The sequence below is a fragment of the Falco peregrinus genome, chromosome 3 (genome assembly GCF_023634155.1).
Source record: "Falco peregrinus isolate bFalPer1 chromosome 3, bFalPer1.pri, whole genome shotgun sequence".
NCBI lineage: Eukaryota > Metazoa > Chordata > Aves > Falconiformes > Falconidae > Falco > Falco peregrinus.
In genome coordinates, this window is record NC_073723.1 from 53,108,801 (window position 1) to 53,123,311 (window position 14,511).

General features: G+C 40.6%; 1 protein-coding gene across 1 annotated transcript in view; it reads left to right on the plus strand.

Moving 5' to 3' along the window:
• Positions 1-10,804, plus strand: part of KLHL14 (kelch like family member 14) — a 65,236-nt gene extending 54,432 nt beyond the window's left edge. Inside the window, exons 6-9 of the mRNA XM_005241403.3 lie at positions 4,223-4,413; positions 4,565-4,723; positions 7,454-7,611; positions 8,089-10,804. Of these exons, the coding sequence (XP_005241460.2) occupies positions 4,223-4,413; positions 4,565-4,723; positions 7,454-7,611; positions 8,089-8,229 (649 nt within the window). The 3' untranslated portion in view covers positions 8,230-10,804. The remainder of the gene's footprint in view (positions 1-4,222; positions 4,414-4,564; positions 4,724-7,453; positions 7,612-8,088) is intronic.
• Positions 10,805-14,511: the final 3,707 nt, after the last annotated feature.

Consider the following 14,511-nt stretch of genomic DNA (forward strand, 5'->3'; position numbering starts at 1 on the left):
TTTGGAAGATCATACAAGATAGAGCTTTTATGCACTTTCCTTCCCCAGCTCCTTTAGTGAGATAACGTTCCCATTAAAGTCAACAGGCTATTTTCCACCCCACCCACCCCCCCCCCCAGGAGTACAGGGTCATGCCCTGTCTCTGCTGGCATAATGCAGGCACCATTGACAAGACAGACTGTTTAATGGGTTTTTCTGAGTCATAATGGTCCATCGAGTCAAAACGTACTTAGGATTTTTAGTCTGAGAATAATTGGCTGGATAGACTATAATAGCTCCTTTGAAATGACTGCCAGGTAAATGTGGGTCTCATTCACAGGCAGCATATTCTCAAGCTGAAAATCTGTATGAAATATTTGTTGAGTAAACTTTTATCTCGTATGCTAAAATCCATATCTAATTGATTTTACTGTATGAGTTACAAAGAAAAGTCTAATCCCATTATGAATTCAGAGCCATCAGTGTGTTTTCTTTAAATCCAAAGCTTTGGTTTCTTTTCATTTGAAACATCTCAAAAATACATGCTTTTGAAAAGTATGTACTATTTTCAGACGTGCGTTGTTTAGAGAAGCAGCAAATGACTCATGAGCTTTTGAAATACACATCTGCCTGATGATGCAGTAACAACGGGATGCTTTTTGGAGAGCAGTTCAGTTAGACTAACATGCTTACTGAAGGAGCGGTCTTTGTAGCAGACGTGTCTGAATTTGTGGCATGAGCCCCAGCTGGACACCTCAGTCAGTACTGTTGCATCTTCCCATCTGAGCCCAGAGCTGTACAGGGTGTGTGGAACATAACATTTAAAACATCTTATTTCATCTTGCATTCCAAGTTAAAAGTTTTTGTTTAAAGACCAGCAAAAAACATGGCATAGTACCAGGCCTGAAGAAGCACAAGTGGAAGTAAGCAGGTCAGCATCCTCACTGAGGCCAAGTGAACTGAGAAAGGAAGCCACAGAAAAAGAGAGAAAGCAATTTCACATTTTATTTTAGTCTTTGACTTCAATAATAGTAATGTTAGCCCTTATTAAGATGGTCTTAGTTTTTAAAAAGCAAAGCATATACACTCTAGAAGTGTCTCTGAAATCAGGTCCAGATATTGTGATGATCAGTAATAGCACTGATAGTTTTAAACCCGAGACTGGTAGTTGTATTTCTTGATTCAGGACATAAAGTCATGGTCTGTGGAAATCAGAAAAAAAATTTTCCCCTTTGTGTGTGTATACTTACATAGAAGAAGTTAGTTGTATTGATTATTGAGTGAAGGAGCGTGAAAGACAAGCATTTCAAAGCCCAGTGAATGTCAAGTACTTGCAAGTCCTGAAGAAAACCACAAAATAATTCTTACTGTCCATGTTCAGATCCTGAAGTGCATTCCAGTTATCTGATTAGAATGGATAGTGTCTTCCCAGTTTTGTGGGGAAAGTTGTCATGCAAAGATTGCTGTATTATATTTTAATCTGAATCATATTTTACAGCAGTTTAAAAAGTCATCATTTAACAGCATGCCCCTTGCACACTGTATCACTGAAAAGTAAAAAAAAAAAAACAAAACAAAAAGCTTAAAATATTTGTGACAGAAGCTACGGAGTGAATATCACATCCAAGCAGAAGAGTGAAGCATGCGACACTTTCATTTTTGCTCCTTATAGTGACACTGTGTGGATGAAACCAGGAGTACACGTACAGAATAATGTCAGTGAAATCCTAGTTAAGAGAATAATGCCTGCAAGTTGTACCTACCTCTGTTTATTAAACCTGAACTAAAAAAACACGCTGAAAGCAGTTCATTAACGGGTTTGTCAGAGGAGGTGTGTGAGGACAGGCGAGCAGATGCATGAGCAGCCTAAGCATTGATGACAGACACTCTGTGTATTTGAGCCTTGCAGCTGCCGGACACAAGGGAGTTGGAGAACATGTGCCTGCCCATGCAGGCTCTCTGATGTCTAGTAGAATGTGACCTCTGCAGCCTTTCCCACTTTCGGGGCCACTATGGGCTGTCTTCACCTCTGGCCTGTCACATACTCTGGGGAAGCATATAGGCACTTGATGGTCTGTAACACCTATACCCTCTGTCAGATTAGAGTGAAATCAGCCAGCAGGTTTTTGTTGAGGAGACAACATTCAGGCAGACATGGCTACATGTACAGTGTAATCAAATAAGCTTTTTTTCTGTAGAAAATCAGTCTAAAAACATAGATGCACAATTTGCTGCCCGACCATGCAGAGCAATATATGCCATCAGCTGCTATCTGCCCATTGACAGATAAATTAAATGGTCTTATTTAATTCGTCAGTTGAGCTGAAGGCACTTAGCAATATTCCTGTCCTCCTATTTGTATCTTTTTTTTCAGTAGCCTTTTCTCTGTGGTGGTGGTCCCACTCAACAAGGGGTGCTGTCCTGCACTGTCCAAGTTGCCCACGTTCTGGCAAGGTGAAAGCAAAGAGGTAGACAGGAGGTGCTCGGTGACCCTGGCTGGTGAGGAGCCCTATTAAGTGTGCACCAGATCCAAAAAGTGGTGCCAGAAACCCGCAGCGCTGCATCACATCTGCTCCCTGAATGGCCTAACAGCCCTGCTGTTTTCTTAGCTGTATCTTCATGTCTGCCTGACCTCTCCTCCAACCTAAAAACCACCAGCCAGTCTCAGCATCATTTAACAAAGAGGGAAATTTCTCCAAAATGTTCCAGCATACTACAAATTCTGTGAAAACAGGCAGCTGGGTAAGGGAGAGAGATCTTATTCGTGCCTTTGCTGAAGGAAATGCTCCTGAACATGTGCCTGGCTAGATAGCAGGTTAGAGGCATGGCACACTGGGCTTTGCTAGCTCACCTGGTCATGGGATGGCTATAGGGAGGCCTGGGGAGGAGCTGGGACGTACCAGAGCTGTTCATTGCAGGATGTTGCGCTCTGTACGTGGACCACCACCATCCTGAATGTTTGCAGCAGTCTGCAGGATCAAGCCCTTGATGATGCAGGTGACTATCAGGCCCCCAAGATGTACCGTGATTCAGCAGTGTAATCTGCAGCCACTCCCAAATTCAGATTCGAGTGCCTGAGCAGGAACCGGAGCACATTGTGTCAGCCACGGAGCAGGGTTTGGCAAGCTGCAGCCGCGCTCCAGTGTGCCTGCTTTGCAGGAGCTGTCAGAGCTAGACCTTGCTGTGCCTGACCTGCCTGCATGTCTCTGGGTTCCCACAACACTCGGGTTTCACCCTGGAGAAAACACCAAGTTTGGGACTGACAGTTCCTGTTGTTCAGTATTTTGTACAGGTCTTCATCCTAGCCTAGCTGTACTCTTTTGCAATTCTCTTTGTCATATCATTGCAGCTTAAAATTAAAGGCCTCTACCCTAGCAAACCTTCCTACTGCTGAATAATCCAGGGAGCTTTCCCTGAAAGTGAATTACACCAAACAGGGTCTCTCAAGATCATCTACTGCTCTATTTTTACTTCAGCTACAGAGACCCGTCATTAATTTTGGAGGCACAAGGAAGATGAACTAATATATGCCTAGCAGTCCTGGCCAGAAAAATTAATTCTTCTCCTGCATACCTGAGTTGCATGCGAAAGCGGACAGATGGCTAAAACTTTTCTCAGAGTTAGTTGGATAGAGACAGACTTCTTTAACTCTTGGAGTTAAAGGGCAGAAATTTAATACTGTGCCTAGCATAAGGAAAGTTGTTTTATTTGCAGTATTGCAGAAATAAGAAAAAAATAATTGAAGAAAAATTTTGATGATGTGGTTCTCTTAGTAAATTGGGAACAATGACCCTTGAAGGACCATAAAGAAAGTGAATGTCAAGATAATTTATTATTGTTACATTATCTACCTCATTTTTCACTTTGTCTTACTGAGTTGTTACATCCTTACAAGGTAATGCCCCAAACATTAATGAGCACCTTTTTATCTTTCACGGCTTTAAAAAAGTAACAAACAGCTTTTAAAAGGGGGATTTTCTGCCAGGTTTATGTATACTTAATTGTTTTGACACCAGAAATGAAGTATTTATGTGATGTGGGACATGTATTGGATCAGCAAAGCGGCCACCATCTCTAGGATAGCTGTAAGCCTGTGAAGCTCCTGGACACTTCTCTCTGAAGTGGCATTTGAAGGAGCCGCTATCTTAGGTCAAGGAGTCAGCTGAAGAGGAAAAAAAAATGGTTGATGTGGCTAATTGGTTTGTTGTTGGCTTGTTTTGTTTTGTTCTGCCCTGTCCTCCAGGAGAGCCAGTTTCTACGCCTGTCGCCTTGACAAGAATTTGTATGTAATTGGTGGAAGAAATGAAACTGGCTATTTGTCCAGCGTGGAGTGCTACAATCTGGAGACAAACGAGTGGCGTTACGTGTCTTCACTACCACAGCCTTTGGCAGCCCATGCAGGAGCTGTTCACAATGGCAAGATATATATTTCAGGCCAGTGTCTTTTATAATTCCTGCTGTAATAACAAAAAAACCAACCCAAAACTACCAACAACAAAAAAAAACCAGAAACGTAGAGCTAAATTCCTGCTGCAGTGCAGTGTCTTTATGTACAGTAATTAACAGATGTATATTTGCTTTGCAGGAGGTGTTCACAATGGAGAATATGTCCCCTGGCTGTACTGCTATGACCCTGTGATGGACGTCTGGGCCCGAAAACAGGACATGAACACAAAGCGAGCAATCCACACTTTGGCTGTAATGAATGATCGACTGTATGCAATTGGAGGAAACCATTTGAAAGGTCACATTTTTAATAGCGAAAAAGCATTTCACTGTCCCCTATCTCCTGATAAAGAATATCTTTGTTAGACAGTCATTGCTAAATACATTAAAAACCAGGCAACGCAATTTAACAGGACACTTGAGCCAGCAATTTTTAAAAACATTTTATGCAAATTATTTTAAAATTACAACAGTACATTAAATATATGAGTAATGAATGCTTTAGATAATAAAAATGGGAGCTTCCATTACTCAAAGGCATTGGACAATTTGTCACTACCAAGAATTCAATGAAACAAACAGATTATTCTTTGACCCAAGAGTACCAGCAGTATTTTCCTCTGTAAATCATTTTCCAAAACGTGCAGTTAGAGAGAGCTTTTTTCAGACCAACACACAAAAACAAGGTCTTGATTTAATGAAGAGAAAGAAAAAAAAAAAAACCTCCAGCCATTAAATATTAGGACTAGGTTCTTTAGATCCCTCTTTAGTATTAAATGTAGCTTGTTAATTATAATTCATTTTAGCGGTCTACTGTTTTCATCTTTTGAAAAGGTCTCATATTAAAATAACTACTGCTTAGGCATGTGGTATTTTTTTCTTAATACCTACATGCTGTTGCTATTATTGCTAAAGAGATTCTGCTTAATCCGTCTACTTAGACAAAAAGCACAGCTCCTGCTCCTTTTTCCCATGACAATATTTGACAGTTTAAATTCACATTTTTTTCTTCTTTATCCTTTCTTGCTTGAAAAAAAAAAAAAAGCCTCTCAACAACAAAAAAGAAAATCGTAATGCAAAATAAAAAGTGATGTTAACTGCCAGTAACACCAGGCCATGTGCTTGCATGATTCCAGCACCCGAGTCCCCATGAGACTCTGAAGCCACATGCTGCTTTTGAAGATCTGTGGAGCATATAGGGGAAAAAGTCTCAGATGTAGATTTTCCCTGGTAAATAGTAGTGGTGCATAAAACTCTGCAGCCAGGTGCAGGGCTGCTGTGCCTCTACTCCCCATCCCTCATTGTGATGGGTGTTCCTGGACTGGACCTTACACAGTGAAGGAGGTAAAAACTGCCTGCGCACCTGCACCTGCAAATTTTGTAGAGGTTGCAAAGCTCCACGGTGTTTGCTTTTTTGCCTGTGAAAGTAAAAGTTAACATGTCACAGCCCTCCTACTGCTAAAGCACATGCTTTGGTTTCCGTAGGCTTGAATTGCTTCCATCCTCCCTTCTCCTTTTTTTTCACTCAGTTTCTCCTACCATCCTCTGGGAAAGAAAGAGCTTCTAATAAATGTTGTCGTTTTTGCCTCTACAACTGTTACCCGAAGGTGCCTTCATTATGTATGAATTGCTTGTTGTTGTGAGAGGTATTTAACAACTGGGCTTCTGGAAAGCTGCCGCTGTCTGGTAGAAGGGCCTTTTGGAAAACTGGTTTCTTCTGTACAGTGAAACAAAAGGAGCAACTGCAAGGAGAGGAGGAGGGAGGGGACTGAAGTGCAGATAAAATGCTGCAAATTCTCCACCCTGGGGGAACAGCCGGGCTCCATGGCAAAGCCCTTTTTTGTGAAGCTGGATCTGTACACTAGTGTTAGTGCATTTACCACATCACAGCTAGTCATGTGCCTACTGCAGTTTATTAAAGAGCTTTTGACAGATTCTGGGCACGCTGCGGTGGCCTTTCTATGGCCCCTTGAAAACTTTACAGCAACAAAAAACTATTTCATCATAGCTGTTCATTCCTGATATAAATAATACTCTTACAAGCAGCATCATTGTAAAGTACCAGTATCACCAAACACCCTTTTCCAGAAAATCTAACTTCTCTTTTCTGTCATACCTTGATGGAGAAGACAGCAGTGTCAGTAAAGCATCCCAGTATATTAAGAAAGCCATAATTTTACTGCAGTGCTCTGATAAAGAAGGTAATTTGAAATAGGGAAATGCCTAAATATTGCAGCAGGAACCAGGACTCCTGGGTTCTAAGTCTGTGTTCTGCTCACTTAATTGATACTAATTAATACAGCTTGAGAGTCTTGAGCTGAGACCCATCTGCCCTTTGGTGATTACAAACCAGCCATTGCTTTGAGCCTTTTTCAGTCTGTCAGAGAAGGATCGTGCCACCTGTTTTTTTGGTTACATTTTCTGTTGCCTTAAAGATTTTGTTACTTCATGGCTGCATGTTTAGAGGGTACACCTTAAATCAGCTTGAAAATTGAAACTGGTCCTGAACATCATGTCTGTCATGCTAAGCACCTTGTCCTTCTGGAACAGTGGCATCAGTTGTCTAAGATCTACTTTGACTTGTTGGACATAGATTTCTGAGCAAGATTTAATCTGTTGACTTTTGAATAGATTATATCTGTTGGCCTTTGAGAAAGACTGCCAGGACAGTCTTTTGCTACATGTGCAGACTCACATTAGCGCTGATAGATGAGGAGGAATATTGCTTGAATCTGCTTGCATTGTTTATAGATTATTACTGAGTGTAAATTTCTGATCTGTTTGGGTTTTGTATGTCCTTATGATTTGTAGAAGACTGTAGAACCTAATGGTAAAAGTCTTCAACAGATTTATTTGAACTGAATGAGACATTAATATTAAATTTATGTGGCAGTATTTTCTAGAAGTTTAACAATTACATTATAATTGTAATTATACAATCGTAACTATAATTTAATAAATTTAACAGTAAAACAAATAATAAAACAGTGTGTCATCATGCATATTCTTTTTTCTCATTGCCCTCCAGGTTTCTCACATCTCGATGTAATGCTTGTGGAATGCTATGATCCAAAAGGTGACCAGTGGAATATCCTCCAGACTCCCATTCTGGAGGGTCGCAGTGGCCCTGGCTGCGCCGTCCTTGATGACAGTATTTACCTTGTAGGAGGCTACAGCTGGAGTATGGTGTGTATCTGCTTTCTGCAGTGACCCTTCCATTCCTCCTGAGTTCTTGGAGCCAATCTGTATATCATTGATGGGATGGAGAGGAGACAAGGGATGAAGTAGCTGCAGGAGCAGATTTTGCTTTTGGTTTGGTTTTCAACTTGTGGAGAGCATGGAGTATTTTTCACCTTTGTGCTTTTTCTGTTTAGATGAGTTGTTATCAGACTGTATTCACTGATATGGAGTAATATAAAAATCAGATGAAATTTGGCAAAAGTGATTGACAGGACTATATGCTTACAATTCTGCTTGTAAGGTACTTGTAAAAGAGTCTGATTTGCAGAGGCTGGGTGCTCAGTCCATATGAAAACCAAACCTCTTGAAGGGCTCCTAAATTAGAGCTCAAAACCATGAGACACTTTTGAACATCTTTAAAGCTGATGTGTGACTTGGATTTTACTAAAGCAACATTTAATATGAATTTTCGTTCTACTACAGGGAGCCTACAAGTCTTCAACTATTTGCTATAGTCCTGAGAAAGGGACTTGGACAGAACTGGAAGGAGATGTTGCTGAGCCACTTGCCGGACCTGCTTGTTCAACTGTCATATTGCCAGCCTGCGTACCTTACAACAAATGATAGTCAAGGAGCACTGACATGAACACTGGTCGCATTTGGGAAAATAATAACGGGTGACGTAAATATTTTATTAGAACAGGATTCCTGTTAAAACAAAGCTACCATAATTGACCCCTTATTCCATATTTATGCTTTAGGAGTGAACTAAAAAAACAAAACCCAAGTGTTGTCCCATCTCAGATAGATGCCGGTGTCTTATGAAGCAAGTAGCTAAAACACACCGAATAATACATGCTGACAGACTGCCATTTCAGACTGATTTTAACTTTTTCCTGCTGCAGAGATATTCCTCACGTCAAATTTAACTTTAAAACAAATGAAGGCTAATTGTTCAAATACAGCCTGAAGAGAAAAGATCAGTATTGTGCATTGTATCTACCTGCATGTGATCTGTGTTGAAGTCATGAGGATGTTGTTTTCATGAATGCTTCAGAATTCAGATAGTGAAAAACTCACACTGCATTGCAGAATTGTCTCCTCCTCTGTAATCCTAACCTACAGCTACTTCACATGCTCTGCAAGCAACACAGCATCAGAAGATTATAAAAGGTAAAGAAATACCATTCAGTTTTTGCACAGCTTGGCAACTAATGCACTCTGCCTTCAAAGTCCCCATGTGTAAGTGCAGCGGAAACCAGACTACAATGAAAGCCATGCTTTACAGAGCACTTCTTGCAATAGCAGCTTAGGGATTAGGATCAAATTCTTTTAATCACACTTGTGTAAAGTCAGAGTCATTTCACTGAAATCACATGGAATGACTGTTTTCACATTAGTATAACAGAAATTCGGTCCTGCACCTGAAATTCTGGGTTCGTAAAGTAAGTTATTTCTGACTACTTAACGAAGCACCAGAACCCTTACTTACTTTTCACTAACCTGTTAGGTAGGAGCATCCATGCTAGTTGCTTCCAAAGATGAGAAGACTGCATTTAACTATGAATGTATTACTTTGGACTTTTACATGATTATGCAGAATTTTGGAGAGACGCTGGTAAGTAGTTAAAATATTCCTGTGTGGTTGATCTTAAAATGTACTATGAAAGATTTTTACTATTGATCCAAAGTAATACAAGGCTAGACTTTCCACTGCCATGTAGTCTGTGTAATTATTTACACATTGCAAAGCAAGTTCAGAATGCTGCCACGTGGGACCAGTAGCATTTAGGACTCACTTCATGAACTCATAGCTGCTTGCACAAATCAGCCTGTCTGTGTTTTAAGCTTATATCTTTCTCTCCTGGCTTTACAAAAGCAGTGACAACATCTGAGCCTGATTCTTCACCACCTTGCAGTTAACATAAGCGTCTACACCTCAGTAAAGTATATGCATAATTATTCCATTATGGTTTGCTGGTGCTGCATCCGTTGCCCTCAGGACCGTCCTCTTCACTGGTGTAAACAGACAGTGCTCCACTGAAGCCAATGAATGTACTTTGATTTATGTCAGCTAAGAATCTGGCCTTTAATTTACCTAGTTGTAACTGGCTGCATACCAGATAAAAGGCAAAAGAAATTCAGATCCTGCATTTTCAAGCCTGCACATCTTTCATGATAGGACTTAATGCTAGTGCATTAAGCAAGGAGCAGGCAACTACCGGAGGTTGGTTTCTGCTGCAGAGGCAATAGATGGGAGAAAGAATTCATTGTTTGCTTTGCAAAATAGAAAGAGGGCGAATGTACACAGAAATTACACTATATATTGATGCTTGAGAGCAATATAAATAATGGAGACCAAATACCATGGGACTGTTTCTCTCTGGCATCAGTCCAGTTTTATTGCAATGCAACTCCCTTGCTTGCAGCAGAATTACATAGTTGTGAAATTGGAGTAATGCAGTAAAGACTGATACCATACAAATGCAATAACCTACTTGTTGAGGTAGCTGCACGCCTGGAAAAAAATAGTTTAAACAAAGTAATTATCTGAAGATGCTAATATTTGAATGTGCCGTTGGGCGGTTTTCCAGTGAGCATCACTAAGGAGCTCATAAAGGTGGAGTGTATATCCTAAAATCTCAATCCATTTCTACTATATAGTGCAATCTTAGTTGGTTTTGTATTTATTTATATTGTTCAGATCCAAGGGATCCCTTGTAAAATATATTTGGTGCAATCATGATTTTTTTTTCCTTTCCTGTTGAAAGTATATAAATATAAATATATATAAAAAGGAAACTGTTAAGATACTACATGAGAAAACCTTGAATGACATTGAAGATCAGGATAAGGTCTGCCATTAAACACTGTCACCTGTCTCTACTAAAATGTACCATTTGTAAAGGATATTTGTTGTCCTTTGAAGTGGTTCTTTTTTTTACCAAGATAATTTAAAGATTTATGAAGACTGTATGTAAATCTTTCTTTCAGGAAGGCATGACCAAGGAAAGTGAATCAGTCACACAAAGAATGTAAATTTTGTACAGTACTAGACTGTGTAAATGAAGCTTGCTTGTAGGGGGGGAAACTTTAAATAAAACTTTATGTACTAATACAACTGTCTGCCATATTCCTACTTATAAAGTGTATGTATAAATAATATCTACATTAAATTCTTTGGAAGTTTTTTTATCATGCAGATGTGTAAACTTCTTTTATTTTGTGGCCATACATAACAGCCTCATTGTTCTCCAAGTGTCATTACTCAGTGCTTGTAAATGCAGTGATGCACTAAAATGTAGTGAGTCAGTCTTCCCCTAAGCCCACGTGCCTGGCCTGTGCTTCCAGCAGGGAAAGCCCCACCTGCCTGTCAGCGGCCAGGGTCTGACCTCAGAACCCTGCGGATGCGATCGGATGCCTCTGAAATGCCTCTGCCCTGCATTGCTCTGCCCGTTCCTCTGTCCCATGGTAAGGTAAGTGAAATGGACAGTGCTCCATTAAACATGGTCTTGCTTTGGGGAACTTGATGTTAGTTGTGCCAATTTCTTCCCTCTGTGGCAACTGACCCTTCTAACGATTATTTCTGTTCTTGGAGGGGAGGTGCTGGCACAGGTGAGCAGCAGAGGAGCTGGGATGAGGTATTGCCAGGCCGAGAAGACAAGGTAAAGGCAGGAGGTTTACCAGAAGCAGAATCGTTATCAATACCAGTTCCTGTACTACTTATATTAGTTATTCATGCCTACCAACCTTCGTCAGGGACCAGAACCTTCCTATGCAAACCACGTGGGTGCACTGAGCAAACAAAAAGGCAGTCCTTGCTCCCCATGCTTACAGCAAGTGTGAGCTGTGCTGGGGGCTGGCTGTGGGTGCAATGAGAGTCTGGTCTAACAAGAGGAGATCAGTCCTGTTCAAGTCTTCTGTGAGGAAGGGAAAGGTGAGCCAGCAGCAATATGGTAAGATAGCGCAATGAGTAGGACTGTTTCATTAATGAGTTTATTTCAGAAGAGGAAGGTAAGAAGAAAGATTTTTTTTTTTTTTTAAGTAATGTGGGAGAAGAAGGAAGAGGAGAAGCTGGAAGCAGTGGGCAGAGTAGAGAAAGGAAGGGAATGAAGCCAAAGAAGAGATAAGAATGAAAGGAAAAAATAGAAAATGAGAGCCTGCAATAGGGGAAAGTGGGAATTTCTTGTGGATCAAGGGCACAGAGAAAGTAAGGGCTGGAGTAATGAGGAAGGCAAAGATGGTTTCTGAGAAGCACACATCAGAGCAAGCCTGGAAAGAAATGAAGGAAAGGCAATAAAAAGAGCAGAAGAGAAACATGAGGAAATGCAATAAAAGAGGACATGAAATAAACATGAAACTAAATAAGCACGTGCTGAGGGTACCACTCCTTCAGCTAATCATTTACAGTGGTCCAGCTGTCAAGCAGAAGGATCAAATCAGCAGAGTACTTAGGTACTTTAGGTGTTGCTTTCAGACTTCAGCACAAGGTACTTAGGTACTTTAGGTGTTGCTTTCAGACTTCAGCACAAGAAAAACCATGAGGGATGCCCAGCAGCACTTCTCTGCAGTGCTGGGCCTGCAGCAAGCGCCCAACTACAGCCAGCACCTGTGGCAAGGGAAGAGAGCAGCAGCTGATGGTGAGAAGCACAAGAAGAGCAGACGTATCACAAGTCTCGGTCCTCAGTCCCTGCTGGGCGGGAGGGAAGCATCCTTTCCATTTCTGATTCTCAGATGAGAGTTGTTGTTGGGAGTTGGACACCTGGACTGTTTCTCTGCTGTCCTTCCTGCCAAACATTAATTTTCTCCTCTTTGTCTTCAGCATGGCAAACTTGCCCAGGTAGTTTTGCGGAGCTGGGCCTGGAAAACAAGACCAGTTAATGGAGCTATTTCTCTGGTCCTGAGCTGTGGTCCTATCCACTGCCTGAGAAGTGTGAGAAGTCTGGGTTGCTGCTGACTTGCGACCCATATGCATGCCCTTAAGGAGAGCAAAGATGGCATTTCAGAAATACACTTTTCATTTATTATAGCACTGTCTTCAAAGGTACTGTGCCCCCACCTCCCAAAAGCTGGCACTGCTTTCCTTGATGTGGTTGTCCCCAGTCCTGCTATTAATACAACGATTTACTCTGCTAGCTGCATCTGTGAGCCAATTTCTGAGAAAAATCCATGCCAAAACTTACTATATATACCGATTTGTATTGTATTATAATCACTCACCAATACTAGTACTCCAGCTCTCTTGCTTTTAAGGCACAGACCATGTTTCAATTTAAATGGAGCTTTCTGGGTACAGACAAAGGAGACAGAAATCCCACACAGTACTGAAGAGGCCAGGAGGGTAATTGCCAATATACACACTCATGAGTAGTTTAAGATACACGTTCTCATTTCTGCTGTTAGTGTGGCAGTGGAAAAGAGTCAGTGTTTCAGCCTCTCAGGTCCAGACCGAGGAAGCAGCGACAGCAGCGCTTGAGGTCAGAATGGTTAGCGGGAAAGGAAAGTACGCTAATGAATTCTGGAGGGCTTGTAATGCCATAAAAGATTCAGTTAATCTGCAGCATAGATGTTGATCAGCGAAACTGAACCTAACTCTCTGGACCTTGTCAGATGTATTCTGTGCGTGTCAGTGTTCCACACCAATTACAGATTTTAGAAGATGCTCTCATGCAAAACTATGTGCCCTAATATATAAGCCAGCTCAGATGTAACTAAAATTAAAATCTGACTGTGGCAAATCTCTGTGATCCTGATATATGAAAATCCAAATAAATTATTTGTTCCCAGAAATGAAAAATAACTTCAGCAGGAAATTTCAAAATTACTTATGCAGGATTAATCCAGTTCAATGAATGCATCTTGCGTTGATTAATAAAGCAATCCTGAATTGCAAACTAAAGCGAGAGGAGACTTCTGGTGCTGATATATTTGTGTATTTCTGAAGCTAGAGAGAAATGCGTGCTTGCAAGAGATGTGGTCAACCAGTGTAAACAGAGATTGAATACAAATAGTGATTTTCTAATTGTCTGTTTTCTCCCTGCAGCAGAAAACTACCTTTGTGTCATTGATCCTTTCTTGAAGAACACAGGTACTATGTTACCTGCCACAATACTGAATGAGAACAGGGCATCTAACACAATTGTACAATGACTCCAATTAGCATCCTGATGACATCTACTCTTTTGCCTAGCAAAGAAAAGAAAAACTTGAGCTACTTTGTGCTAATTGTCTTGCCACACGGAGTAGAAATTTTGGTCAAGTAGCATTAGCTTTTGTGGTCTGCTGTCCTTGAATTTAATTGGCCTTAGAAGTGAATAGATACAGATATTTAGAAAGTGAAAACAAGGGAAGAAGATTTAAACAAATGTAGCATTTTTGCAGCTTTTTCTTCAGCATACACACACACACACACAAAAAATTGAATTCATTTAAAGTGGTCTCATCACTTAATCTAGAAACCTGTTCTTCCGTTTGGAGAACTACCTTCGATCATTGTAGTGTTTTCAAAAAGCATATTTATTAATGATTGATGTATTTTGCAAAATATCTCTAAAATCCTTATAGTTTTATCTTTAATAAACGGTTCCTCATACCACTCAAACATCTGCCAGAAAACCACACTGGAAGGATTGTGTTTGTAAAGCTGCTTAATATCTTGGTATCTTGTGTGGTATTCAGTTCCTGATTCTTTGCAAACTCGCTTCCATTTTTGCTTGCATTTGTGCAAAACAGTTCAGTTTTCAGAAGACTTTGGCTCATCAAGAATATTTTGTATGAATGGAGTAAGTGAACTTTGAAAATGCTTACTGTGAATAGTGAATACTGAGACTGATGATCCATTGCGCAAACTGTAACAGACAAATTGTTGCTTCCTCTGTATTTAGGGGTTTTGAGAAAGGTGTATAA